Below are 14,046 nucleotides of genomic sequence, written 5' to 3'. Positions count from 1 at the left end.
CTTGTTTATATGCCATAATGTTTTCTGAGAAGCAAAATAAAGACTAATGTTATCATTAGGTTTTGTCTTCATTGAAGAAAGTGCACCAGGCAAAACTTGGCAACCCAGACGATGAAAAGTCCTAGCAGGGATGGCATGAACTGTAACTTTAACAGGGTTCAGGCAGACATCAGCTTGATCTACCATGAAGTTGCATGTAATGGCATCACAAGTCACAGGAGCACATTCTGTGCACACTCTGCTGAGCTAACACCCAGCACTACTGCTCCCCTCTCCTGACAGCTCTCTTCCTACCTCATGGTAGACTCTGGACTCTCTACAGGTTCTGCCTCTACTTGCTAAGTCATGTTAAAACTAGAGACTGCTTTGTCTTCACTTGAACTTTACATCCTGTTAGTCTGCACAAAGTGAGTTATGTGAACAGCACACCTATTTTTTCCTAGTCAAGATGTACTTTGTGGATATTATTGCCATTCAGGTGCCTATTTAGTAAGCCAGTCAAAAGGTATGACCAGCTGCATAGCATATAATGATTTTTTGAAAGGAAAGAAAATGCCATTAAAACAAAAGGCCCTGTTCTGCTTCTGAGTAAACAAATGGGAGTTTTACAAAGGCTCAAAAAGGAAAGGGATTAACATGCTTCAACGTGGTAATGGTCTCAACTGTTCACATTAAAATTTTCACAGTAAATTAAACCATGACAGAGGTAGGAAAGAAGTCAATTTTCAGTGGCTCATGCTGTTCTGCTGACATAAATTGCCATTTTTTAGGTAGTATATCCACCAACCTGTATAATGATAGAATTACAAAACCACAACCCGTTGTTGATTATGTTCGGCCTTTTGCATGCTAATTTTAGCCTGCTCTGCCAAAATAATTGCATGCACCACCTCATTACCAGGCTTCTGGATATTTAGAACCCTGTCGCTATTCTTTTTTCACCAACCTTTGCTTAAGCCTGCTGTGTTGGCCTTCCCTCCTTGTACAGTGTCTGCTGCTCAACAACACTTCTGCTTCTCAGTTCTGCCCAGGACACCTTCCCAGCACTTACACCCATCCTTTTCCAGGGCTGTCTTGCCAAGGCTAATGCTAAATGTCAGTCCATCTCTATCCTGCTCATCCATGTTTCCCTGCAGGTTGCACACAACTCTTCACTATCTTCATGCTCTTTACAGTCCATAAAGAACAGCAACTTTCCTTGACTAGGAAATGGCATGAAGCACTCCCCAGTCATCCCAGCAAGGCCCAGGAAGACAAGTAAATACAGACTCACTGGTTGATGCCTGCCAAGAGTTCCCACAACACGTGTTACTTAGTGAGTTTACACAACAGTGACCAAAGAGGAGGGAAAGGACAGGCCATGTAAGTGTGCCAGTACCAGACCCCCCACGGAAAGCTCTGCCCTTCGTTATTGTAGCAGCACTAGAAATGGATGTTCAAGTACAATCAGCGCTTATCTGACCGTCAAATGACCACGGTGCCTTTGCATCTCAGTTGCATCACAGCAGTGTAAAACAAAAAATGACAAAGGCCTATGAAAGAAAGTCAACCCAGTAAAGGGCAAGGTGCGGCGGGAGCTGCGGGAGACCCCAAAAGCCTGGGTGCAGTGGGGTGGCACCAGGGCTGGGGGCTGCCCCCGAGCCAGACCCGACTCCCCTCACCCAAGGGCCCCGGGCCGGGCTGATCCCGCCGCGCAGGGACGCGCACAGCCTGGCCCCGGGCCTCGCCCCCTGCAGAGCTGTCCCTGCCCCGGGCCGTGCCCGTCCCCGCAGCTCCCCGGGCCCGGCCCGCAGCGCTGTCCCGGCCGCTCCCTGGGCCCCGGGGCCGCGGGGCGGCGGCCGCCCTGCCCTGCCCGGGCCGCGGGGGGCGGCGGGGGCCCCTCTGTCTCCCGGGGGAGCCGGGGGCCGGGGCGAGGGAGGGCGCATAATAAACAGCATCGTTTTCATGCAGGCAGGGCTGCCGGCTCCCCAAGCCTCCTCCCCGCGATAACAACCCAGGTACAGCCCGCGCTCGCCCCCCTCCCTCCCCCTTCCTCCTCCTCCTCCTCCTCCACCTCCTCCTCCTCCTCCTCCCGGGGGGCCGGGGAGAAATCTACAGATCAAAGAAAAGATGCACAATAATAGCGGGGTGGGCTCGCACCGCGGCCCCCCGTCCGGCGGGGCCGGAGCCGGGGCCTCCGGCGGCTCCTGGCCGCGGCCCGGCCGCTGCCCGCCCGGCCGCGGGGCGATGGGGGCGGCGGCGCGGGGCCGGGCGCCCCCGCCGCGGTACTCACCCGGGCCGGCCAGTGCGGGTACCCCTTCATTTTGGCGAACACCAGGTCTCCAGCCTTGTATTCTCGGGGCCGCGGACGAGCCATCGGGAGCCGCCGCGGGAGCCGCCGTGTGTCCCCCCGCCCTCCCGCACGCCGCCCCGGGGGCAGCCGGGCGAGCCCCCGCGGGGTGCGATGCGCCCGGGCACGGGGCGCAGCCGGGAGCGGGGCCGGGCCCGCGGGCGATCCCCGATCTCTCCGGCGGCGGCGGCGGCGGCAGGAGGAGATGGGGTGTGTGTGTGTGTGTGTGAGTGTGAGTGTGTGTGCGTGTGTCTGTGTGTGTGAGTGTGTACGCGGGGGAGGGGGAGGCCTTGGACACAACCCCAGCAGCCCCCGGTACCAGGGAGCGGGCTGGCCGGGCGGGGGCGGCCGGGGAGCCCTCGCCCCGCGGCGGCGGCGGGCGCGGCGCTGCCCGCGGCCCCCCCGTGCGCGCTGGGCTACGCCGCCCGCGCCGCCCGCTCCATCCCCGCCGCAGCCGCCGCGGCCCCGGGAATATGGAGCCGTCTCCGACGAATTACTCCTCGGGCAGCGACCGAAAACAGGATCTTCTTATCCCCCCCCACCCCGCCCGCGCCTCCCCCCGCGCTTTCCCTTCCTGTTATTTTCTAGGTACACAGATCGGTTTCTATGAAAATAGGAGAGCAGAGAGCGCTCCAGTCCCGCCCGGCCCTCCCTTCCCCGCTGAAGCATGACATGGTTCTTTATGCGCGCCCGACATGGAGGCAGGGCGGCGAGGAGAAGCCGGCCGGGGCTGGCGGCAGCGCTCCCGCTTCCCCCGGCCAAAGGCGCCCGGCCCTTGGGCCTGGGAGTGCCCTGGCCCCGCTGTCACGGAGGCCCAGGCCCAGCACGGACCGGCTCCTCCGGCTACCTGCACACCCATCCTGAGCCCTCCCCATGCCAAGCCGCCTGAGCAGACTCCAGGCAACGGCCTGGCTCCTAAGCACAAGGTTGTCCCAATTTCTGTACCCAGCCTCTCCTCCATCGCCTGACCCTCCACCTGCTTCTTGGCTTGAAACTAAAACCCACATCCACCAAGCCATGGACCTCGGAGCTGCACAATGGTGATGTCCCCTCACAGGGTGTTTGGGATCTCTTGCTTGCCAGGTGATGCCGGTTTTTCCCTGTGGAAGGGAAGTCCTGGTAACTCACAAATCCCAGATATTGCTGCTTTTACCATAATATTATCAGTTCAGCTGTAATGTTCAAACATCAATTATTATTGACATTTATTATACTCAAGTACCTTATCTAGTAACACTAGATAGGCACCTGCCAGGTGGGTCATGAGCAGCAAACTTTAGGAAAGATTTTTCTGCAGGTCTGGCTGAAACTCTAGCAATAGGCTCCCCAACCACTCCCACATTTAAAATGGCAACTGTCCTCTTTGGGTTTAGGGAGACAGCTCTGGCTGATACTTCCCCACTCCCAAGGAAAGCACCTGGCCACAAGCAGTTCCTGCTGATGAAGAAGGAAATAGATGGCTGAAGACTGTAGGGTCACATTTTGGGGAGGGAGTAGATGGACCACAGAGAGCATTTCCAGTCTGCAATGGCTGGTAATGGCAGAAAAATAAGATAAATAAATGCTTCTTCTAGCACCTGTTCCTGGGCTGGCACAGGACCAAGAAAGCTTGCTTTTTATGGTAGCCCCAGATGTGGCTCTGGAGCCCAAATGCTGCTGCTGCTAGTATGTAAGTCAAGAAAGTTTTCAGTCTGGGTTGTAAAAAAGGATAAGCACTTCCCTGCTGGTGGAAGCACTGCTGTAAAATCATTAGCTCAGGTATCAGTAGCAGACTAATAATGGAAAAAGAATTCCAGAAAGCTGGATAAACATTTAGATAATTATCCTGCACTGTGCTCAGTGCTGTTACCTGTTCTGAAATACTGATTAGTGACAGGGTTGCCAGTGCAGCCACCTGCAGTATATACATCTGGCCAAACAGCTCACTTTCACTTTCACATCAAATAGGATTTTGTACCCTCTTAAATTGATACCTAATTCCTTTCAGAGAAATGTAATATAAAATCTCTGACTGTATGAGCTGGGGCTCTGATCTGACTCTCTCCAGAATAATCCTATGTGCTGTCTTACACACACAGGATTACCTGCCCAAACCAGCCTTCAGTCTTCCCTCCAGAATACTTACTAAAGAGGTGGAGCTGCCTTTCTGTTTTGTTTTGTTTAATGCATTGTTTGCTTTTAATCTCAGATACGAATAGCTCTTTCTAGTAACTTATTTAGTGACCTTAAATCAGAAAGGAGCAGGATGTGTGCCAGTTAGTTGCAAAAGGAAACTCTACACTTTATGTACACACCCAAACAACAATGTATTGCTAATGTCAAAATAGCAACATTTGAAGAGACTAGACAGAGAACTGAAACATCTCATGGCAATGTGCACATTTGTATTTCCTTTTGTCCCAACATTGGTGCCTGCAGAGAATGCAGTGAAGGGTTTCTAGTCTGCAAGGAAGATATATCATATACTAGAGCTCCAAAGAAAACTCATCCCATGGACACGCAAGGATGCAGCTCTCTTTTCCTTGTGAATAGACTGCAAAGGATAAATGAGTTGCTAAGGTAAGAACTCTGTTCAGGTTTGGCCAGCTGAAAACTCTTAAAATACTCTGCAGATAGTTCCTCCATCAAGGTACGGTTAAGATGCTGGGAAAAGATGGAGAACAAAAAAGCAAATTTCCTTGCTGACAAATGAAAAACCAAAGCAAATGTTCCACACATTAAGAGGAAAGTAAAGTACACTGGCACAACACACAAAGGAGTTTGGTAGTGTGCATAACCCCCTCAGCCACTCCTCACAGCATACAAAGCCTGAGATCTCCTGCTAGCTCACCTGTTTTCTAATCCTTTCTCTTCCCTTACAAAGGGGGGTTCATCTACTCTTTCAGTACGCAAGTGGAAAAGAGGAGTGATGAGAGTTTCTTCCAAACACTTCAAGAGCAGTTTCAAATCATAACAGGGAGTGGAGGGGTGCAGAGGTTTGCTGACAGATGCACTGCATAGACATGGGCCAGGTCCCAAGTCTACAGAAGCCAAGAGCTGGGTCTGCCTTGGGCACAAAGATCAGCAGGTCCCAGAAGCAGCAGCAGCCGTGTCCTTACAGAGCAAGGGAGAGCTGCAGCAGGGATGGGTGTCTCCTTCTCCCTAAACCGCCCAGCATGATCATACCAAGTCCTCTCTCACTTCTCCCCCTGCCAGCCAGGTGCTCTATTCCCAGAGCAGGGCAGTTAACCCAAGTATGAGCAGGGGAGATGGTAATGACAGAGGCCCAGCAGGACCACAAGGGAGGTGGCAGGGCCAGCAGCGTGGTCAGCAGTGAAACCCTGAGTCACCCAGGACAGGTGGAGTCTGAGATAACTGCTCTGAAGTCATTACCACACTACTGAATTTTGATTTCCCCATAATTCCCAGAAAACAGTGTTCTTAAGCTATTGAGAAGCTTTCAGCTAGTTCTGATAATTTTTCCCCAATTCACATGAGGAAAAGAATAACTACACACTCCTGGTTGAAAACTTTCATAGTAAAAGGATTTCATTGATTTGAAAGTGTAGATCAATCTTTAAGAAGAGAGCATGTGGACAAAAAAGACCTAATTTCAAAAAAGCCTTCCAAAGTCCGGAATAAATTTTTAAACATACCTAAGTTATGCATTAAATACTCCATGACCATGGCTTTGCACACACCTGTTTGCATGCAGACAGTCTGGAATGTGAATCCTGTTCATGCTGGTTTCTTACACTTGCCATTTTTTGAGAAGGTGCCTATATTGTGTCTGTTGAAGACACATGGATTATTACATTTGCCTCTAACATTCTGTCCTTGGCCACCTTACAATTTTTGCTTTCCCTGCTGAAATCTCTTCTGAGATCAGACTGAAAGTGCTCTGCAGCATGGCCACCTGTACAATCAACTTTACTGTTAGATAATGAAATAAAACTATTTATTTTTACTTACCTACCTGTGGCTGATATAATTTTCTTTCCTTCTACATTTCCTTTTCCTGTATGAAAAAATGTGTCAGTAAATACCATGATCAGTATTTCGCCTATGACCACAGTAAAGCAGTGCTTCTCTGTTAAATATTTTAATAGGAAATTGTTCTGAGTCACAACTGAGCCATTCCCCTGTGCAAGACATATCTGAGAGCTCTGTCTGAAATCACAGAGCTACTTCATGTGAGGCAGAAAGAGGCCATGATGGTTTATGTCCATCCCAACATGCATAGAAAGGCACTTACCATGCCCATTAGGATATTCTTAATTACTGGAGATAAGAAGCTCACCAGGGGATCTCAAGCTTTCTCTTTAATAAGCTTAGAAAGGAGAAGGCCATGTATCATAGCTGGAGCAAGTTATCTATACCCAGTTTCATGAATCTTCTTATGTTATACACTCCTAATCATATTAAATTAGACAATCTTTAAGGTGATTGCTTTACATCTTGCAGAGGTGTGAACACATATCCTAGAGGCAGAAGAGATAGAAGTACTTCAGTTAAATTTAACTTTCTCTCTCTCTGGGAGCTTTCCACTCGAAGATGGAAAGGTTTGTATGGGATGGAAATGTTATTAGCAAGTATGCATTGCTGCCATTCCTTGTTCTCTACAGGCATTTCAGCTAAAGCTACAGCAGGCAAAAGATGCCTACAGTCAGTGCTGCTTAACATGTTCCAACTCAAACCTCTGTTTCTAGTTTCTTGCATATCTTTCATAATTTAACTATTAGAACTGAAATTTTCAATGAATCGAAACTTCTGACAATGTCAGTAAAAAAATAATTGTAAAATTGTCAAATTTCCAGGTACCATATAAAGATAGCTGAGTTTTAAGTGTCTGAAAAGCATTTGTACACACTCAACAGGGATTACTAAACAAGCCTTATGTTCTGTCTGGACTAAACATGCTCTAGGCTAAAGTGAATGTGATTCAGCTCATGCTGGAGATGACTGTGGAAGCAAAGCTCATGAGAGGAAAAAATGGCTCCCCTTGAGAGAACTGGGGAAAGCTGGAAGGGAAGCAGGAACTAAAGCCTGGAAAGGATGTGAGAAAAGCAGAAAGGGATTAAGAAAGAGAGGTAAAAGCAGACATGTGTATAAGAACACAAAGATTTCAGTATATCTTAGTATAAATCAAGAAAACCTGCACACATTATCTAACAAAATTCTGTAGCCCAGTACATCTCATTCTCTGCTGGCAAGTTCTCCATACAAAGACTAATGACCTGTCACTGTGCTGTCAGTTAGCTCATCAGTTTATGTGAAAATCCACACTCAATTCAAAAGTATTGGACTTTATGACTTACCAGTCTCTTCAGTGGTAACCAGCCACAGATTTTCTGTGGGAAAAGAAAAACAAATCAGAAGGAAGTTTTTAAAGATTGTATCACAAACCTTTCCAGCAACGTGAGTATTTCACAACATTAACTACCTGACTTTGCAACTTCACTGCTTGAATTTTCTCTTGTGGCATGTGAAATGTTTTAGCAGCCATTTATTGAGAAACACTCATAAAAATCTAGTACTTCCAAAAGCATTATGCATGCTATGAAGATTATCTTGATGGACAGAAGTTGCACAATTTACTTTTCTGTTCCCATAATTTTATGTGTTTGTTATAGATATTATTCATTGCAATGAAACTAGTGACTCTCATTTCCATTTGATTGCTAATCTATAAAATGCTTCTTCAAATGACCAGGTGAGAAACTTCACCTTTAAAGTTATAAAGCCATAATACCTAAGAAAGAAAACCTGCAACAGATATTTCTCCTCTGGACAAATATTTCAGATGTGCTGTCTAAAGTCTAAGAGATTTATTGGGTGAGAAGTATGTTGAGAGTTGACAAGAACAATAAATTTAGTGCCAGATTCGTGACACTTACCCCATCGTAGTTTCCCCTCATAAATACTGGAGAAAAGGATTTCTATCACATGCCCTCTGGTACATTCATCAAAATGCCTTTTGAAATGTGAATTAATGAATAATTACATCCCAACATGGACAACAGAACATATTTATTTAAGGAGATTTGTAACTTCACTTTTGTATCACCTGAATGACAGTGTCAGAAGCCAGGAAACAAAAAGAAATAATGCAGCTAGCACGCAATATCTGGAGATTGCTGCTGCTTTGCACCATAAAACCCCTCTCAAGAGCAGCAGGGTTTGATGATGGGATGTACCTATTGCTCGAGAATTCACACTTCCAGAACCCAAGCCCTGAATATCATCTGTTTGCTGCAGTCTAATACATGTGTGTTACCACAGGGAAAAAATAAAAAAAATCTGTCAGGAGTTTCTTCCTGGATAGGTTGGCATCAGCAAGAGTTTAATAGAAGGCAAACTAAATGACACAAGACTATCATCCCAACTGTGTTGAAATCAGCAGAAAAACTCTTAGCATGTCCCCTCTGAAACTTTCTTCAGGTCATTCTTCCCTATTCCATGGGCAACATCTGCAAACTCTCATGACTCAAATCATTACATTGGGTCTTATGCCCACCTTCCTTCATGTTTTTTACCTAGGCCACAACCAAATCTCACTGTCTTGAGGATGTGGCCATTCTTTATAAGCTTTGCTCAAGAGTCACTTGGAAACATCCTCTCCCTGTCATGCCTGTGTTTTACACCTTGGCTCCACAGGACTGGCTCCTGCTGCTGCTTTGTTGTGGGTTAACTCCAGTAGGCAGCCAATCCCACACATCCCTGTGGGGTCAGTGCCACTGGTCACAAATCCAAAACACAGCACTGTAAAGCTACTGTAAAGAAAATGAACTCTATCCCAGCCAAAACCAGAACTTTTTTTCATCTTACCAGCCCCATCCTGCCCAGACTTACTACATCAACCCCCTGGCACCTGGATGATGAGTCCTGAAGGGGACCTGGGGGTAAGGACTGAGATACTGCTGGGTTTGAAGCATTGAGAAGAGTCCTCAGGCTCTGTGGTTGTGGTGATGCTGAGGGTGATGACCATGTTGGCTGCCAGGATGAAAACAGGCATGAAGAAGAGCCTGGGAAAGTGGCTATTGATGGTATTGCACCTGATGGGTTGCAGGGGAAGTCATTGCTGATCAGGCAGAAAACATGGCAAGTTACCTTCTCTCCCTTCATCATCCCCAACAAATAAGGACTCAGTTCCCTGGGCAGCCATTCCTTTCCTCTCCAGGGCATATGGGAAGCTGGGATGCAGGGACCAAAGTGGTTGAATCCACCATCACCACCACACTTGGTCTGACATGCTATTGCTTAAACCTTGTGGTGTACCCTTAAAGATCAGCACACCACACTGCACAATGAAAGAACTGGTTCCAGCTGCCTCCCATGAGAACTTCTTAAAAGCACATTTCTTCACACATTCCACACAGCCTCTACCTCCAGATCATGTTTCTTGTGATGGCCTGCGAGTCTGCCCCTTCCTACTTACATCTTGTCATGTGGCAGCCACATGTTGATTGTTTCTCCATTAGCCAAACCTAATATCCTGCTCACCTATTTGTCTCTCAGAGATCTGTACTCCTGCCCATGACATCCTTTTTAGAACTGTAACCTCATTTCTTTTGAATTCCTTTCTCAAAACTCCATCCCTCCCACAAAACCTAGGATAGCTGATTAGGTCTACCACACCTCTAATGAGTGAGGGTTAGCATCAGAGCCTGGAATTAAGTGGTACAGAGGCTGAAAATGTCAGGAGTAGGTTGTGGAGGAGGAAAGGAAGTTAGCATGCTTAATAACAATTAAGATTAAAATGTATAATTAGTATTACCTTGCCCAGTGTTTCAGTGAGCCTTTGTTGTATAATGTATCTTTTTCCCCACAGTCTGACTTTGTTTTTTTCAACACTGCCCTCTTCAAAGAAGGCCTCTTCTTCTGAGTTCGGAAAGTTACATGTTTATAAATAATAAATACTACAATAAAAAAATCAGGGCTACTGCACTTGCTAGCAAACAGCCAATATGCACTAGGTCTCTTGGAAGTCAGAGGTCTTTTCTGCTGCTGTTTGTGCCACTTTACCTAATTTGATGTAGTGAAGTTGCTCCTGATTTGTATCACTGAAAAACGGAGTTGCTAAAATGTAAAATTGCAATATAAATATAATATAAATATTAAAATAGAATTATAAATATTACAAAATAATACACATCCTAGCAGATGTGCATTATTTGCAGAGATTTGCAGAGATGACATTATAAGCCAGGAAACAGATATTTCTAGAGAAGTGACAGCATTACTATGTAATTAGAACAAAGAGGCTTCATAAGGAAATGGCTTGTTTCTGTCCACTTGCTTGTATTCTTCCTTAGCTGTCACATTTAAGTGGATGCTATCTTACTGAACATGAACCCCAGTTTAAACCTTCCCACTGCAGCTCAGAGAAATACAATGTTTCAGGAGAAAAATTATAATCTATCTTCACTGAATTGAAGCGGCAAAGGACTTAGTATATTGCTGAAAGACAAACAAGAAATATTTAGGCTGGTTAGTATTAAGAAAGTCAAAGTGAATATCAGGAGATGAAGCAGCCAAACAGAATTGGCAAGGATAGTCTTATAAGGGAGAGGTATTAATAGACTGCTACTCCCACTGGACTTGATTCTCCTATCTTAATCAGGCAAACCTCCCACTAAAACTTTCAAAGGGCATAATGCCAGTCCAGAGCTGAGCAAGAACTTTGGGACCAAAATTGAAACCCAAATGTTCTGTCCATTCATGTAAGGCCTTTGTTAATTGCTGGTACTGCATCCTCCCTCTGCAACTTCTCGGCCCTGGCAGCTGGAGGGCCTGGCAGCTTCTCTGCTGGGCAGATGCTGGCCCCCTGAAGATGGAAGTCAGAGTTTGTGGCCAAGTGGGCCATGGTGCCTAAAGAGGAGAAATAGTTTGAACATTCACAGCTGCTTTTTGCCATCCAGTGATCAACAGTGAACTTCTGGAGCATGGCTAGCAGAAGATCAGTAGAAAGGCAAGAGTTGATACAAGTGGTTAGGCACCACACACCTCTAGTTAAATTGTGCTGCCCCAAAAGCCTCAGTTCAAGCAGAGCTCTGTACCTACATGTTTTTTTTGACCTGCTACAGGAAAAGATCTACTTTTCCATACTTCTGTGTGAAGGACAAATCTCAGGCAGCAATAGTATGAAATTGAAATGAGCTGCAGTTTGCTCTCCCCTCAGTGTCCTCTTCTCACTCCCAGTCTTCCAGGACAGTTTTTACCTTACAGTGGTAGCTTAGGAAACTCATAGGATGCAGACTTCAGCACCCAATATAGAAGGATTCAAACCAATATAAACTATTTACATGGATGTCAGTATTGTCCACATAACATAAAATTAACATTGTTAACAGGGGATAAGAAGAGTTGAGATTCAGGGCAGTAATATAAACAAGTAACAGCAGGCTGTTCTATAAGCACAAGCTATAAGTTATTTTACATCTAGTACTGGCCATTATATAAACTCTGTGCAGTTTGTTTGTCTGTTTCAGCAATGGGACTTTAAATGAACAGCAAAAAGATGGTTCTATTTTGTGTCAATTTCCCCAGGTTAATAAAGTGTCAAATTAAAGCAAGGAATTAATATCTCAGCAAATATGTAGTTTACAATAATTGTAGTTGTAACAAAGGTCAATAGATCAAATGGCCCTGTCTTGGTGCAGCTTTGCTGAGGGCAATACAAGAAGTAATTTGGCCACTGTATATCTGGTGTACCCAGTTCTCTGCTGCTCAAGGCAATGAAAGGAAACACTCACACAAGCCTGCTGAGGGCAAAGCTCCCATAAATGCTCACTGCACTCTTGCACAACCAGCAAGATCCTGCTTTTGAGTTCTCTGGACAGAATTTCAGCCTTAAAAATACTATGCAGTTCTGCACATTTATAGACTACTAATGAAAAACTGGTAGATGAAATTTATACTACATGTTGTTTAAACTGTGTATATATATATAATGTAAAGTGATATGCAGTGAAGTATATACACAAATGTAAAGCCTCAGATATTCCTTTATTTCACTGCATATGAACTCCCTTTCTCTCTCACACACATTCTCACACTCACACTGTAAGGAACCTACTGGTCCTCACTGATCCCCAGCATTCCTGGGGGGCTGGCAAGCTCCAAAGGTCCTAGTAGCTCACTCTGCCACGTTTGCCTTTCCACACAAACATTTGCTAGGAAATCTATCACCTTCAATGCAGCACCATCATGTGACATGACAATAAAAATGTTTATGTCTCTCTCATGTTTTCCAGACAGGAAAGTATCTGTTGGAATTGTACCCTCTCTTTTAACTCCCCCTTTTTTTAATTTTTTTTTTTTTTTTTTGCAATAGCTTTGATCCTTTACAAGTGTCCTTCTGTCAGTAACCACTCTGGTTTGGATTAGGGACAAATGCTCCAATTCCCCCATTTTTTTAGTGAAGCACTCATGCAAGCTCGTTTGTTTGAAGCTTTGATTCAGACACTTAAAAACTAGGGCTTTGAGCCCCTAAATGTTTGCTTTCAGATTCATGGCATGTTCATTGCTAGGCATGTCAAAGGTTGCTGCCTCACCACACAGCAGGGTCAGCTCTAGTCTTCCATGGAATGGGCAGTGGCATTTGGAGATGCTGCTGCAGAAATGAGCAGAAGCCGGGTCAGAACATGTACAATTACTACTGCAATTGATGGGAATCTAGGCTATGCTGTGATGCTCCTAAGGCCTGGAGCTGTAGTGTCACTGTCTATCCATATACTGACTGATTCACTCAGATGTCCTACAGGAAACTCCAGGAATAAAGGACTGAGTAGAATGAATGCTGTAGTAGAGACATCTCCATTTGAAACAGCCCATGGAGACAATGTAGACATTCTTACTTCAAAAGGCTGAAGATGCCATCTCTTGACTTTGTGTCACTGTGCATTGGGATATGGCTGGGCAGCATCAAATAGCTGAATCTCTACTGGATTTAGTGGAGTCTTCCCTTTCCTGGCTAACAAAACTGCTGCGGATGGGTTTGCTTTTGAAATGTTAATTTATTCAATTTTAAAGGCTGATTAGTCCCAGTGCTGGGCTTTTGTTTTTGGGCTGGGCTGAATTCTTCATCTAGGAGAAGGTGTCAATATGGTGACAAAACTGGCCTAATTTCTCATCTGTAAAACCTATACAGATCACACAGCTCTGCCCTATATTATGGCATACACACATGCACTCCTGACCCATGGCTCCTGCTATGGAGAGGGTAAGGTTTTTCTACATTTTGGTGGGTTTTCCACTACAAGTTAGGGAGGCCCAGCTGAGGGCTCCTGCACTATTTAAAAGGATACTGCAGGGCTGTTGTAGTGTAAAAGTAAAAACAGATGACACTATGTGAAAAGGGCTTCTTACTTGCTTGCCAAAACCTCTACAATTTTGGAATTCAGCTATGCATCTTTTAATATTCACTTCTGTGATCATTTGTAACATACACATGCTTTAAAGTGGCCTCCAAGACTTTCTAAACATTCTTGCTTTCCGTTGTACTTCTAATCCTCTCATTTGTAGGGTGAAAGGAAGATAATGTTGGCTTTCTCTAAAGCTGGCTTACTTTCAGGAATATATGTACTATGACTCTTGCTTTCCTTACAATGCTAATGATGTGCATAACAGGTAAAAAATACTAATAAAAATGGGTATTTAAAAAGATTTGATGGGCTACATGCTCCTTCCATCTGCAATCTCAATTATTTCATCAGAGTTGAGCACAATAATGTGAG

At 45.5% G+C, this 14,046-nt stretch overlaps 1 protein-coding gene across 1 annotated transcript in view; it reads right to left on the bottom strand.

Moving 5' to 3' along the window:
• Positions 1–2,833, bottom strand: part of HDGFL3 (HDGF like 3) — a 37,285-nt gene extending 34,452 nt beyond the window's left edge. The window contains exon 1 of the mRNA XM_054641932.2: positions 2,273–2,833. Coding sequence (XP_054497907.1) covers positions 2,273–2,356 — 84 coding nt within the window. The 5' untranslated portion in view covers positions 2,357–2,833. The remainder of the gene's footprint in view (positions 1–2,272) is intronic.
• Between the last annotated feature and the right edge of the window lie 11,213 nt (positions 2,834–14,046).

The sequence above is a fragment of the Agelaius phoeniceus genome, chromosome 13 (assembly GCF_051311805.1).
Source record: "Agelaius phoeniceus isolate bAgePho1 chromosome 13, bAgePho1.hap1, whole genome shotgun sequence".
Classification (NCBI taxonomy): domain Eukaryota; kingdom Metazoa; phylum Chordata; class Aves; order Passeriformes; family Icteridae; genus Agelaius; species Agelaius phoeniceus.
Note: the sequence above shows the minus strand (reverse complement) of the source record. Positions and strands in the feature narration are given on the sequence as shown.